This window comes from Struthio camelus, chromosome 5 (genome assembly GCF_040807025.1).
Source record: "Struthio camelus isolate bStrCam1 chromosome 5, bStrCam1.hap1, whole genome shotgun sequence".
NCBI classification, from domain to species: Eukaryota; Metazoa; Chordata; class Aves; order Struthioniformes; family Struthionidae; genus Struthio; species Struthio camelus.
In genome coordinates this window covers 7,838,029-7,853,506 of record NC_090946.1, presented here as the reverse complement: position 1 = coordinate 7,853,506, position 15,478 = coordinate 7,838,029, and the positions used below count along the sequence as shown (strand labels likewise).

Below are 15,478 nucleotides of genomic sequence, written 5' to 3'. Positions count from 1 at the left end.
AAACAAAGACTGAACACTGTTTTAGAAGACTACACCATATCTCTCAATACAACTTATTAAAATAGCACAGGTACAAAACATCAATCTTAGAGGACCCAAAATAGTAAATGAAAATTCCCATATGTGGCAAGTATGGGTACATACTTGCTAGTATTACATTTTTCTTTTATGTTATATTGGAATACAAGCTACTATTCCACTTCCATTATATACCCAAAAAGCAAGTTCTTTTCCTCAAGTTACACAGTCCATGACAAATTAGAGCTCACCACGCATTTCTGAGCGGTCCACTGACTACCTCTAAACATCAAGTCCAATAATCAAGCCAAAAATTGCTCTGAAAGTTAAGCATTATTTTGTACCGCAATTTGAAGTTTATGCTAATCCAAAACACAACCAGCTCTCACAGCATCCTTTTAATCCCACTGGAAAACACGCGCAATACCTCATAAGCAGATGCAATCCTCTTCTGCCACTGACAAAAAGGCATTCAGTATTTAACACTATCCTTCCTTGCAGTCCAGAGGACACACACTAATCTACTCCAGAAAGAAAAGGACAGAGCAATATTTGCAAAATTAACAAGGAATCAGTACGTCAAAAAAGACGCAAGGACTTCACAACAGCAAGCTTCCTTCCTGCTCAACAGATGCATTTTCCCTTTGACTTGCCTCACAGGATGCCAAATAACAGGTGATTCAGACATCACGTACTTAACATTCATTTAACAGTCACATGACTCAACGCTTATTTGTAACCTGACAGTAGTTTAAAAACTAGATAGAGTCCTTTCTTAAAGGATATGGTGCAACAGAACTGTAGTAAATGGTCTAACTTCACCTAAATCAGAATACAGTCCCTTGTTTACTGTATGCAATTAATACAAAAATCATCTACTTTTTGATCACAGAAAGAAGCTACATTAATTGCAAGGGTAGGCATTACATTTCATACCCTGTTTTATTATTTACTTTTTTTAACAAGTATCTAAGAGGATACTGAAATAAATCTAGAAATAGTCTATCTGCACACATATACTAAGCCAATTACTTTTCCAACGTGTTTAGTGTCCTGTAGATTGCCAAAAATTCAGTTAAGAGCGTGCCCTCACTTAGATAAACGCACCTAGAAACTCATCTACTAGAACACAAGGGCAATCTAGTTTTAGTCTTCTCTTTGGGGGGGGGGGGGGGGGGTTGTAGCAAGGTGAATATTCAGTGTTAGAGCACTTCAGGCACTCTGCCTTTGGTCCATTTTTGATGCCACAACCCTCAGCTTGAAATTTAGCAGGCTTCCCTGTTTAATAAGAAGCTGTACATCTCACCAGTCCCTTTTTGCTGAGTCTTCATTTCCAGACAAAGATTCTCTTTTAGGAAATGTTCAAGATGCTTAGTCATGTGAATGTATTTGCAGTCCAGCATGGAGTTCAGGAACCAGGATGAAAGACCTCTTAGACTACATTTTCTTCTGGAAACAGCAAATTAACAGCTCTAGCCAGAAAAATGCTAATAGTGACAAAGTTATGACAGCTGCTAGAGCCAGGAGAGCATGCAAACCTACTTGTCAGAGCAAAAAACTAAGCAAGCAAGCAAAGATGCACTCCATATCTTTCCTCAGGGCGGGGAAAGGGTGGGTGGAAAATCCACCATAACATGGGACAAGAGAAACTTAAGCATTTAGAGCAGTCAGAAATACGAATAGCAGAAATACTTGTGAAGAGTGAAATCAGTCAAGATGAATTAAAATTGCTTAAAACGTGATTATTCTATTTTCCACATACACCTTAAACTAATTCATCAAGAGGAAAGCAATGCTGTGGATGTTCCTGGCTGCAAGGTAAGCCTTAAGGGAATTAGGCAGAAAGGCTTATGTTCTCCAAAGACTCCAAGTTAGGAGAAAGAAAAGAGCTAAGCTAAGCAGAGCACATATCTTCTCCTTGAAATTATAAGAGAATTTGGGCTGTGTACCAAGGGCAAGGAGTACAAACTCCTTGTTTTTATGTGGGGAAAAAAAAAACTTCCTAAGCTTTCACGTGAAAAATCTCAAAGCCTAGAAAGATGTACGTGCAACTATATATAATGCCAGAAAGGTCAAAGAGACTTCACAATAAAACCCAAACAACAAAAAGGTTGTAATGTTAACTAGCTTACTTTTCTGCACTAACACTTTTCTACATCTTATATCTAGCACTTTCCCCATCGGAGCACAGGACATGCCCAATGGGACACTTAAGTGAAATAAGACAGTTAAAAAAAAAAGAGAAAAAAAACAACAAAAAAAACCCCCAAAACACTTGCCTTGGTAACCAAGTCAAATGCCAGGTGAGAGCAACCTAGTCAGTCCAATAGGCAACATTCACTCACTACATCTCTCCTCTGCTATAGCCTAAAAACTCGGGGCTTCTCCAGAGAATGAGATCAGGTACAATTCTAACTTTACTTTTGGGTAGTAATTATGGTTTGAAATTTGGTGGTAATTATGGTTGGAATTTGGTTTCTCATTTAGAAACTTCAGGTTTTTTAAGAAACAATAACCATCAGAACTGCTATATCCCCTCTTCTCCCCCTCCCCCCCCCCCCCAAACCAAAACAAAGTAAAATAACTTAGGGAAATTTTTAAGAATTTTTTCTTTTCAGGGCTATTTTCCAGACAGATCAGCTCCCTGAACTGAAAGAAAGGAGTCAGAGATGATGCACCAACTACATTAAAAACAGCAACAGTCACTGCACATGCAAAGGATTATCTCTTTTCTTCCTCTCCCTCTTAAGTCTCGCATGTTCTGTTGGCTTTTTAAGAGTAACAAAGTTCAAAAGAATAGCCTGTAACATTTGCTTCTTTGGTTTAAAAGTTTTCATGAGTAGCTACTGCTAGAAAAAGAATCTGTCAGCAAAAACATAGAGCGGACATCACTTCAGCATGCTCAGAAGTGTTGGCAAAAGCGCTTATCAGTGAGACATTATCTAGAAGCAAAGCAAAGCAATTATCCCCATCTTAGCCCATCATCAGCTTTTTCATAAAGATATCTTTTTCTTGATTCCAAATAACGGTAAAGTTACATATGGTTATAACGTAAAAGCATTTTGGAAAGAAACTTTTAAAAGATGAACCAATGTCAAAGCTCTCCGCTCTCTATATACCTACACCTCACCTGACATCAAAAGATACGTGATGTGAATTATAAGAAAAATCTGGCTAATAGAGAGTACTTCAAGGGTATTACTTTCACAAAAGCATAGCATTTGACTAAGTTTCTGTGAAGAACAAGGTATAACAAAAGATAACAAAAGGTTTTAAATCAACCAACCTTTTGACTTTCAAAATCAGAATCCTAATTAACAGGGACATAATACTAAAAAAAAAAAATTAGCAGCCTTTTTGGGTAAAGAGAGCAAGGAATTTGAAATCTTCAATAACAAAAAAGAAAAAAAAAATCAACCTTCAGTCATAATCTTGATAATACACCCCAAAATGAGAAACAGGAGACTAAGCTGTTCATGTTGCACGTTGCACAGGACCAAAAAGATCTCTGCCCGTGAAAGTTAAGGAAGCTGTCAACCTTTCGAAAATATGAGTTCAAATACCAGTTTGAGACATGAGACCTCGGGTCAATATGCAGTTAAAGCTAAGAAAGTAAAAATGCCTGAAGTATCATCAAGAAGTTGAAAATAAAGCAAGCTGCTTTGAGCTAGCCAGAGATAGAACATACATCTCTGAATAAGTCGAAGCAGTTAATAGCAAATGGGTAAACTCACATCAGGCTTTCCATGAACATTTAATCTCCAGAACAAGACTAATAAATGGATTCTGGCTGAAAACATTACTACTTGAGCTCAGATTTCTTATTAAATACATCCTTCTGGCCTTTTCTACTTCCTGTAGAGACACACTGGAGAAACTAATCAGTGAAACAAAGAGCTATGTTCTATCCTGTGGTCTCCTATCTTCTCTGTCATCCACCTAGATTACAAAAATAATAGCAGCAACCTGAACAAAATACGTACTTTATGCCGCAACGCTACATGAAAGCTCCAAGCAGCTTCATCTGTAACATAACAAAAGACCGTCGCTGTTAGTTTAAGCGGGTTTTAAAATACAAGCTAGAGCTTAGGAAACCTTTAGAGATAATCAAAAAGTACCTATTCTTAGGCCACTAACAAGTCTTCAGTACATCTGTAAGAGTACACAACACTGATTACATTTCTGTACGCACTCGTGACACTAAAATAGCAACATTCATTTCCCTTGCCCTCAGCTTTTCCACTTACACAAGTTGGTGACTCTCATAAAATGATTACTTGATAAAAACCCTACAATGGCACATACTTCCATAGAGAAGCTAGAACAATAGAGTAAAAAACAAACCATGCTTAAGCAATTAGTCATTTTCCTTTGAATGAAAGAAAAAGCAGCATCTCCATTCATCTTTTCTACTGTTAGCAAGTTAACCAAAGCTTCAAAAATGAGTTGTTTTTAAACAAACTCCTTTTAAGTAAAACTTCAAACCCATTGCATTACATCTATTTCAGGTTTTAGTTTTAAAACAATTTCACCAAGGCAGAGAGATTTTGTATTACAGATAAGGTACAGCACCCAAGGAGAAGACCAACAGGACTTTAAGAAGCAGACCTTTAAAAAAAATTGCAATAAAAAGGAATAGAAGGAAGGTGCTCTTATGCCAGATTTAATTGTATAAAAGCATAGAGTTATTTTTTCAGGCTGATGGCTTGTTTTGTAAATGGATGCAGAATGCAAGTCATATGACAGTGCTTTGATGAGCCAGCATTCAAGCACCACTATTGAAGAAGCTCTCTGCAGAGAGCTCTTACCATCACAGTGCACACACAGGAAAACAACACAGAAGTTCATTCTAGCACAGGAGATGCACTGTTCCAAGGCAAGCAATTTTTCACAAGGTCAAACTAATGCCCTGCACTGCTGGTGCGCTAAACCTTGGATTTCACCAAACACTGACGATTCAGTTGTGTTGCTTGTGCTACTGGTGGCCAGCCTGTCTTTGCACTCTCCCTAGAAAAGCAACCCTAAGTACATGCTCACTCACAGCAAGTTCTTCCCACATCCATCTTAAAAATGTTGAAAAACGTCTACAAAAAAGAAACCGATACAGAGAAATAATACTAGGTCTAAAGCCCATTTGGGGCATTACTCACGAGATAACACTCAAAGATATTCCATCGAGGCCTCTGTCTTCCTTGTTGGAACTATGTGCTGCTTCTCTCCTTTCAGGAAAGGGTAAGGACATTCTAATAACACAATTTGTAGTAGACCGCTAACTTAATCTGCGAGAAGAGTTGAGACAGCCAGGAGGCTGCAGCGACTTAGCTACATTGCACAGTTATCTCCTAGATGTCCTAGCAAGCAACCAGATACTGCCAGGACACATCTAAATACAAAAACCAATCAACTGAACAAAAAAAAAAAAACACCACACCCAAACACCCCCTCACCCCCTACTTCTACACTTCTCTGTTTGAAGAAAGCAACATGCTTAAACTTAGCCCTTGGTCAACTCTGACAGGGTAGAGAATCAAAAGAACAGTTCAAGCAAATACACAATCTCACCAGGGCCTGCTTTAAAGCAGTCAGCTTTTACAGTGTGACAAAACGCAGCAAACGTTAAGTTTCCAACAAGCTTAAGGAATGTTCCCTTGAAAGCGCTGCAGTAACCCCCGCAAGAGGGTAAATAAAAAAAGCTCGTGCCAATTTGTAGATCTTCCCTCTTTGGTATCTCTCTCTCAAAGAAATCATTCATCTCTTCTCCAGGAGTCCTTTTCCAAAACCATTTGCTACTCTAAATTTAGTTTCTTAGAGCTAAGAACTATAAGCAAGGAACGGCTAAGTCACAATTTTGTTTTGAATACCAATCCTATACTTCCAAAAATGGTTGGTTTGCATACCAATCCTCATTTCCAAAAAATGACACTGTGCTAGCGACCAGGAAAGATTTCCCATAATATAGAACACAGAGACACACACCTAGGTAGAGGGATCTACAGGCTATCTTTTCCCCAGATGCAATTTCTAAGCTTTTTGCAGCAAACAGGCTGAATTAATTTCTATGAAAGCTGTAGTAGTCCACAGGCTGTTCTACCTACAATTCCCCATTCTCTTTTTCTTCCCCCCCACCCTCCAGTTCCTGAGCTCTGTCGATCTCTCCTGCCACACTAAGACCATACAACCTTAGTAGCCCACACCATATCCACGTGATGGCGATTAAGGGTTATTTATTATGACAGAGAAAAGCACACAAAGAACCAATAGAGGATATTAAAGCTAGTTAAACTCATATTAAAGTAAGGCTTAGTAAAAGCAATTAACCCATGGAGCCACAATGCAACACGGTGGCAAAGACGTATTTTTTGACTCCTGACAGCTTCAAATCAAGACTGGATGCCTTTCTGGAGGCTATCCTTTGGCTCAGTACAAGTTGGGAAGTCACGCAGAAATCCACGGCAGCACAGAAGTCTTACAGAGAAAATGATACACAGGAGCGAACTAGATGATCCAAAACTGATAACCGAAGACCAGAGTGGGTTGGCATAGAAAGACTGAACACGTAGGATAAATCAACAGTCACTCTTCTGCAGGCAGATATTAAAGGACTGATGATGTTCCAATGTTAACTCGGTACAAATATCAGATCTAGCATGCTTCACTGTACCAAAAATAAAAGTCAATCTCAGCCATAAAGAGGTTCTTTGTTTGCATTCAGAAAGCTAACTTTGTAACCGGACAGGCAAGAAACATTTAAATGTACTGTGAACGGCACTGAACACATTCACCCAGGACAGCTGCTTACCGTACAGACCTGGATATTTCCAGCTCTCGTCTAGTAGTAATAGATGTTTGGAAATTAGTGCAAGGGATAAAAGATACTCTTTTTTTTTTTTTTTTTTTTTTTTTTAAATAAAGCTGCTTCCCCTTTCCTTTGCTTGGTTTTCCCCACGACAAAGACAGCTGTCACGGTACTGACCATGACAGATGCCATAATGTAATTAAAATACAGTATCTTCCAGGTTAAAGTTATTAAGACTGAATAAGAACACAAATCATTCCATCCACTCAAAACAAAGCCAATTAAAAATTCTGTAACACCTAACTTCTCTCTAAAAAGAGTTTTAAAGAGTTTTAAAAAGAGCAGGCAAACAGCTAAAAAGAATCACATTTCCAAAGGACTGCATTTATAGCAGTAAACTACCTTTCAAATTATACTACATTACTTCTGGAATGATTTCTTACTTCACTTACAAGTCTCGAATTCTTGAATTTTTCCAAACTTAGCAGGGCACGAGAGTAACGCCATCCCCTAGCTTTGGAACTTCAAGGAGAAAAGGTACTTTCCACGCAAGTCACACGGTCAAAAAGACAGGAGGCTCCTAAATTTCAATTTTCTGTGACCATGTCCATAACAGACAGTGCGAGAACAGCAGCAAGGGCCACAGAAATAAAATACTTTGGGCAAGGATAGTGGTTATTCAGGGTAAAGGTTGAGTCATGACCAAAGGATACACTAACACACACATGCAACAGTGTCAGGCCCGGGTCAAAAGTAACAAAAGGAAAGACCTAGAAACTTTCATAAGCCTTTAAACTCCTGGCTGTCAGCACAAGCAACATACACGTCTTTTGTTTTCCCCAGTAGTCTATGTTAAGGAACCACTCCACAACACACTTGTCCATATCATCCTCTCTGAAGGGACTCATCAACAACTGCCCTACAGAAAGGTGGCACACTAGCGCTTTCAAAAGAAAAAGAAATACCCCTTTTTCTAAAGAAAGCAGACTGCACACTACACCAACATAACCTCATTAGAAGAAGAGGTGCAAGAAGGAGAGACTATATGACAAAAAACAGTATGAGGTGCTTCTAAGCCATCCGAAAGCAACTGGCAAGAGCCACTTTAAAAAGACAATGAGTTTTACCCATTTTCCATTTATAAGACGACACTACTCAGCAGACCTCAGGAAGATCCAGTTACTTGAACTCAGCCCACATGCAGCAATGCTAACGCGTTCTCTCCGAGAAAGTTCATCTGCTCTCAAAACGATGATATTCCTGGATTATACTTGCGTATGGCAGGCTCCAAATGCTTCCGTAGCGACCACCCAGGGATCTAGCAGTATCCAAATGTTTCTTTAGTAAGGGAGTTTTGAACTGGCAGAAATATCACCTAGTATCAGTGGCTACATCAAGATCAACACTCCCTCCCCTCCGCTCCTGCCCAGATTAGCAGGGTCAGAGCCAAGCACCCTCCCCCCCCCCCCCCCCCCCCCATGCCACCCCACCAATGTCCAAGTCGAGCCAAATCATATCTTCAGCTCAGGTTCCAAACAAGCGACTCTAACGTCAGCCGAGTACGTTCTCTACTCCAGTGGGTGATGAAGCAAACAAGTGTTTTTGGACAAGGAAGGCAACCAAAAAAAAAAAAAGAGCCATGCACACAACAGAAGTCGGAGCAAAACTACAGAAACATACACATGCACACTAAAATAAATTTCTGGAACAACTCTAACAAAGAAGCAACTTTTAGAAGCACTTCTCTAGGTTTGCACAAATCTTTTCCTACGAGGGTTTCACTTAAGAAAAACTGAATTGCCCCATCTGGCCTAACAACACACTCCTGGACAAATATGTTTTTGCGTTGACCTTCTGGATTCAGGGTGCCACAAACCCAAGTGAAATACAGTCTGTCTCACCAACAGAACTTGAGCACTACAAACTCAGCTTTCCAGGCGGCTTTTAGGAAACAACGTGGACAGAAGGGACCTCTTGTGAGACTGAGGGAAGGAGAAGAAATAGGTGGATCGCATATCTATGACGCTGACAAAACCAACGGAAGCGAGCGTGAAACTCCGCACCCCCGCGGGCCCCCGAAAGGGCTTCTGAATCGCTCGCCTGGTGGGAGAGGAAAAAGTCGTCTTGGCTAGCAGCAAGGAGACCGCTCGCTAGACATTTCACGACCCGCTTAGAGAAGAGAGGTGTCGCCACCAAAAAGTCCGCGCTTGGCAGCTGTTGACTTCCACGAATGCCAAGAAAAAAAAAAAACAAAAAAAAAAACCAACCCATCTTTAGAAGCAGCCCTGCGGTTTCTCAATCGGAGCGCCGGTAGCTGCTGGGCTGAAGCCAGGGCGAGATAACCTGCAGATAAAGACGCGGTAACTTTTCCCCCCTGCTCTCCGCCGCCGCGGGCAGCCGGGCGGGAGGAGCGCTGCCGGCCTCGGAGAGCGGGCGCATCCCGACAAGAGGCGTGGGGGGGAACCGGGCCGCGCAGGAGGCGCGGAAGGGGCAAGCGGAGGCCGCTCGCTGCGAAACGCCGCTGTGGCCGGGGCCGGGCCCCGGCGGCTCTCACCAGAAGAAGGTGTTGGTGCCGTCGTCGTACACCTCGGACTCGGTGCTGCGGCGCAGGCCGGGGCTGTCCCTCTCGGCGCCGGGCGGCGGCAACGGCTCCTCGGCCGGCGGCCGGTCCGCCGCCGCGGCGGGCGCCCCGCCGTTCGGCAACAGCAGCGGCAGCGGCGGCTGCTCCTCCAGGGCGGCCTTGCCCAGGGCTCCGCCGTGGGCTCGGCGCTCGCCGCGCCGCATGGTGCCGCCGCGGATAACGGCCGCTAACGGCCGCGCACGCGGGAGGTGGGGGGGGGGGGGGCGGCGCGAGGCGCTCAGGCGGCCCCGCGCTCGCGCCGCTCCGCCGGCCTCACGGGGGACGGACGGACTGGCCGGGGGAGGGGGGGGGGCGCCACCGTGCGTCGGCGCGGAGCGCGCGCGCCGCCTCTCGCGCCCGGCGCAAGCGCAGAGCGCTGCCGGCAGAGGGCGGGGGCGGGGCGTCTCCCGTTACCGCGGCAACCGCCCGGCCTGAGGGCGAGGTGACAGCGGCCGTTGGGCACCGCCCCGGCCGTGGCCGCTCCCCTCAGCCGCCCTCCGTCGCGGTCCGGCCTTCCCCCCCCCCCCCCCCGTCTTCTCTTTCCGAGAGAGGATGAGGGAGAAAAAAGAAAAAAAAAAATCGAGAAAGAATTAGGAAAACAGTCCTCCGAGCTGCGGCAGGGCCGTGCTATGACAGGAATTTAGCCTTTGCGAACCGCAGCAAGCGGCGGAGCAAAATCCACTGCTCTGTTTGTACCTTTCGGCAACAGGTAACCAAAGAGTGGTCGTTAAAGGAAATGGTTTTCATTTTATACGCGCTCCTAGCGTTATCCACCGCCTCCTCAACCCCATCAGGGGGTCTCTTACCTGCAGCAGATCGCCCTACGCTTTCCAAACTGTCCTTGGACACCAACACACAGATCAGGCTGTCAAAAAAATCAGGAGAAACCCCAACAAGAGGTTCGCTTCCCTGGCCTGCGGGCAGGGAGACCTTTCTTCCTGACAGAAGAGGCGTCGTGGTGGGGGGGGGGGGAGAAAAAAGATAAACCTGGAAGAGCAAAGAAAAGAAATTTAGGGCGGGGGGGGGAATAGAGGGGGAAAAAATATTCATGTGACTGTAAATGAAGGAGCTGGCCACATGATGGCAGCAGCCAGCTAGGCAATGAGCAAGGAGCATGTGATTTTTTTTTTAATGAGCACCCCGACTCGGGCAGCAGGAGCTGCCTGCAGCCACCAGCTCTGAAATGTTGAAGTCGTTCATCTGTACATATGAAAGAAGCCTCGCTGTGCTGGCAAAGCCACGCTCCTGCTTGTTTTCCTTCTTAATCGGTAAAGACAGTCCCAGTCTGTGTAGTTGCTGCATCTGAGCGAAAAGGATTCGGCCAAAGATTCCCTGAGAAGGTGGAATGCTATCCTTTGGGAGGAGAAAAAAAGAAAACAAAGAAAAAACCCCCAATTCTACAGATGCGTAATAACACTATTGGCTGCTGTACAATCCCCTACCAGCTTGAAACGCTCTCTCTGTCCTGGCTAGGTTTCTATAAGACCTGGAGGCTCTTCACTTGTTACAACAGATGCCGCCTCCTACCGCAAAAGCGAAGGCTGAGGTCGCACAGCTTTCCGTTACAGTGAGGATCATCCACCACATCTCACAAAGAAAATCTAAACAAACTCCTAAGGGGGCCACACACACATACACGGCGTAAAGCCCAGATATGTGCAAAACGTGAAAGAAAAACCCGATACCAGGTAGCTGACGACAAAGCTGATGATGCAGCTTTCTGCAGTCATGCCAGGCATCGAACCAGGTCCAGGCCTCTTGATCGCTTATGGACTTTTGTCTCCCTTTGCCTGTTGACACAGATCCATCAGCATGACTGCAGGCCTTCAGGACAGATAGAAACTCTAAGGAAGGGATGTGCTATTGTCTTGTGAATGACATATTGGGGCCTTTGGCATCCATAGAGGTAAGGCCAGGTTTTTCAGAGAAGAGGCATGGCACAGCTTGATAAAGTGCACAAGACGCAAAAAGAGTACAGCCAGAGTAGATTTTGATGCAGTGGCCGCACATTGCGGCATAGCAAGTGCAGTTTGGACATTAGGAGAAGCCTTTTCACTAGGAGGTTTGTGCCGCGCTGCAACAGGTCTCCCAGAGAGGTGGGCGAATCTCTCTAATGAAGGCTTTCAAGAGTCAGCTAGACAAAGCCCCGGCTGACCTAATCTAGTGCTGACAGTACACCCACTGCTGGAGGTTGGACTAGAGACCTCCAAAGGTCCTTTCCAGCAACACTTCTGTTTGTATGACTTACGAGGTGAAGTGAAGCCTCCCAATACTTTTACCTGGAGCAGCACCGCGTCATATGGCCAAAGAAAGGTTACAAAGCCCTGCTTTGCTATCATCTCTGCTATCACCTGCGGATCCAGCTGTGGGCTAGCGCCTCTCTGCAGCACATGCCTGCTTTGCGTGTGCAGTGGCTGTTCCTCTGCCTGCCCTCATGCCTTAGTCTGAGATTTCAAAATAAAATCCCCAAAGCACAGCTGGTGGAGCTAGAAGACAGCAGCTTGAGATTTGAAACCCAATGCATTCTTCTTGCCAGGCTCTCAGTTTTTGGCCAGCTTTCTCATTTGCACTGTTTCTAGCAGTATTTTTACTAGCTACTGAGAAACATACACACTACAATCGATCTTTAAGCCCGACAGGTTCAACAAGTACTAGTCAGGCTTCATACACTTATTCAACACCACTGCCTTCTGAAAGATGCTCATCTTTCCTCCTTTTCCAATAGCAGGAGGTTTCAAGCTTAAGATGAATTCTCTGCTGCCCACTTCATCTAGCAGATTTTCCCAGATATCTATCAAAGTCTAGTTTGAAGTATCTTCAAAATTAGGACAGAAAAAAAAACCCAGAAAGGTCCTAAGCTGTTTCCTTTGTTTTCCAGCCATTTTATCTCACTCAGACTACACAAACAGACTCCAGTTCTTTGTGACAGCTAAGAACATCTCTGGTGCTGGGAACACACATGAGGAGCTGGCTACACAGACTGCCTCTGCTGGAGCAGCAACGTACCTGGGCTGGATGGAGAATCTCTACTCAAAATTAGTCCATGAGTGACATAGAGGTGCTCCAGGGACCACAGCCCCGCTAACCAGAAAGTTGCGGTTTCATACTGAAAAACATCTAAACAGCCTCTTCTGAGGAATGTTTCTTCTTTCATGTCCTTCTAGCCACATACACAGGAAGGCAATGCCCTTTGGATTCTTCTCCTGCAAAAAAATCCCAGGCCCTGGGGATTGAAAAGAGCAAATAAATATTTTATCGTCATTCTAAATTAGGGATGCTTGCCTGCAGTATAGCCTTTGTGCATGCAGAACAGGAGCTCACTGTGAGAGAGCATCATTACAAGGAAGGGTGCAGGCAGGCATCCTCTATCTAGAGAAAGTGGTTTATTATATTAAAGCCTTCAGCAGTTTGTTACCACTTTGCAGATGGAAATTATCATTTCCGCATTTGGCCAGGATTAACAGGTCAAGGGAGCACTCCTAGACAGCTTCAATGCCAGCTTGCTCAATTTAGGGCAAACCACTGTCCAAAGCGACTTGAGTTTATCAGGCTGAAGTGATACCATAGCAGATTAGGATGTGGTCACCTGACCTGCCCCAGCAACATTAAACACCTGAGGGTGATAATATTTTCAATAATTCTGGCCGTTTACAAAGGGTTCATGCAATTGTGCCCTTCAGTGCCCCAATAGATGCACGAGCAGGAGCTCCACACCACTTCACAGCCTACACAGACTTTTCACCAACAGACCAGAGGGTTTATCATCTCCCTCCCTTGCTGCCATCCTCAGCACCATTCCCAAAAAGAGCAATAAATGCTGAGACAGTGGGTTACGGAAGGGTTGCCTTTAGTGGGGGAATGTGCCCACCAAGGCAGTGCTGAAAGAAGAACACCCTCAGTTTGGTTGCCTGCCTTGCTGCAGAGAGAACAAAGCCAAATTCCTCCCGAACTGAAGGAGGAAGTGGGTTGTCTTCTCCAAGTGCCATGAAAGATGCTGTGGAGGTCTGAGTATCTCGGACAAACAGCCAATCTGCAGGCACAGATCCGTCTTCCACACTGGCTGGTAAAGCTATGAACTTGGGGGATTTCTGCTGGAAGCAGCTGGTGCCCATGTTCAATTAGTAGAGCTATCTGGAGAGCAAAGTCCTCCCACTCCTCCTTGGCAAAGTTTGCAGACAGAAGAAACAGATGTGTAGGAAGAGCCACGTGGCTGTCCCACCTGCATGCAGCCGTGTTTCTGTTTAACCCAGCAGTGCTCAGGTTGCAGAGGTCTTTGGCCTTCTGTCAGGAGATGTAGAAAGCACGATCAATGCTACAAGACTTCAGTCTCTCTCCATGTAAACACACGTGCATTCTCCCCCACCCATGAAGAGCTGCAGGTGATAAAGATAACTTTCCCTTCCTGGCCAGCCCTGCAGATCACCTCTGGGAGGCTGAAGGTCTACCCACTCCTTCCCCTCCTCTGCCTATGTCATACACAGCAGGAAATTTGGAAGATTGCCTTTTTTTAAAAAAAAAAAAAAAAAAAAAAAGATTTGCAGGTCTGATTAAGAGTCTGTTCAAGGCCCTTAGCAAAGCTATGTCAGCTTGACTGGGAGTGACACCCTGGAAATGTCTGTCTTTCCTGCCAGAATGCACCTGGATTATCCCCCAGGACTTTATTCAAAAGCTACCCATAGCAACGCCCTTGAAGGGCACGAGAGAATTGAGACTGGTTATTGGGGGCGACTAAGCCTTCTCTAACTGAGAGGAGGCAACCTTCTTTTTCCACAAACTGAATTTAAAAAAAAAAACAACAACAACAATCAAGAAACAGTGAGAGCTGTCAGACATGACTTACAAATAGCAATGCTTTCAGACATTCTCCTTGCAAAGAGAGCAGCATTTATACCCTGCTTGAGGATCCCCCCAAGCCTTTGCTGACAAACGTACCACAACGATTTGGGCATGATCTTCAGCAGACCATGGCCCAGCCTCATGACACAAATGTCAGGGGGCCATCAGGAGAGCAGAGGCTGAAATAATTCTACCCCAGTAAGTCACGTCTACTTGAAAAATGACAAGATTTTTAAAGAGCAGGGAGGCCGGAAGCCACTGCGATTCAGAGGAACGTTCAGAGCACACTTTGATGCTTTGCTCTTTAGCCATGAGGGAAGGAATACTCGTTCTTAAGGATTATAAAATACCAACAGATGTTCCCTAAATTGTTGGCAACAGATCATGAAGCCCCACATGCAACAGCACAAGGTGCATCACGCACAGGAGAAAGCGGTGCACAGCTTCCCGTGCTGTTTTCGCTAGCCAGTGAGGGGTGAAGGAAGGATTTCTGTGCTGCTCTTTGGTCCCTCCAGGGAGCCAAGTTTTCTCTGCAGATCATAGAAGGGTTTTTGAAGACTAGATAGGGAAAACCGAGGCACACAAGGTGCCTGCTCAGGGCAGAGGGTTGCACTCAGGTGGAAAAAACAGTGGGACAGACTCAACTCGCTTCTCTGAAAGCTCGCGCTTTGCCTCTGTTCCTCGTCCTGGCTCTGAAGAAACTTAGCCCAGCTCCTGTCCCATCCGCTCTCAAAACCTGTGCTGCTCCCATCCCCTCCCTCTCCCACCCAATGTTTTCCATGGTGCCAGGAATTTAGCCTGAGAGCAGAACAAGGCAAGTTATACACACCTCTGCCTTACTCTCCTTTCTTAGGTTTAGTTTTTTTGGTTTTACTTCTTGTGAAAAAATGGTTTAATGCTTCCTAAGCCCTCTGCTAAGACCTCCTTCCTCCTTTTGGCCCCTTTTTGTGACACCTTTTTTCTCTGGGGATACTCACAAAAGACAGCAGGCAGCACTGGCATAGAGAGGGACAGAGACACTGGGCAGAAGTGGAAGACAAGGAAGCCAGAAGTGTTCCCACCAAGCAGTAGATGTGACAAGAGCTGCAAAAGCTGACTCCTAAGCATTACCTGCCTACCTTACTGGGCGGTACTGGGCTTGCCACTCCTTGAACAAGGGTGAAGGGCAGCTTTTTCACCTCCTCCTTGATATCTGCTCATTGCTAGGC

The 15,478-nt window shown here is 44.9% G+C and overlaps 1 protein-coding gene across 3 annotated transcripts in view; it reads right to left on the bottom strand.

Annotated features, from left to right (window-relative positions):
• Window positions 1–9,633, bottom strand: part of PTDSS2 (phosphatidylserine synthase 2) — a 46,692-nt gene extending 37,059 nt beyond the window's left edge. The window contains exon 1 of one of the 3 annotated variants that reach the window (XM_068944566.1): window positions 9,369–9,633. In XM_068944566.1, coding sequence (XP_068800667.1) covers window positions 9,369–9,598 — 230 coding nt within the window. In that variant the 5' untranslated portion in view covers window positions 9,599–9,633. Of the gene's footprint in view, window positions 1–445; window positions 466–7,941; window positions 7,968–9,368 lie in introns of those variants that run through there. The other 2 variants (XM_009683614.2, XM_068944567.1) reach the window with 2 other exon arrangements.
• Between the last annotated feature and the right edge of the window lie 5,845 nt (window positions 9,634–15,478).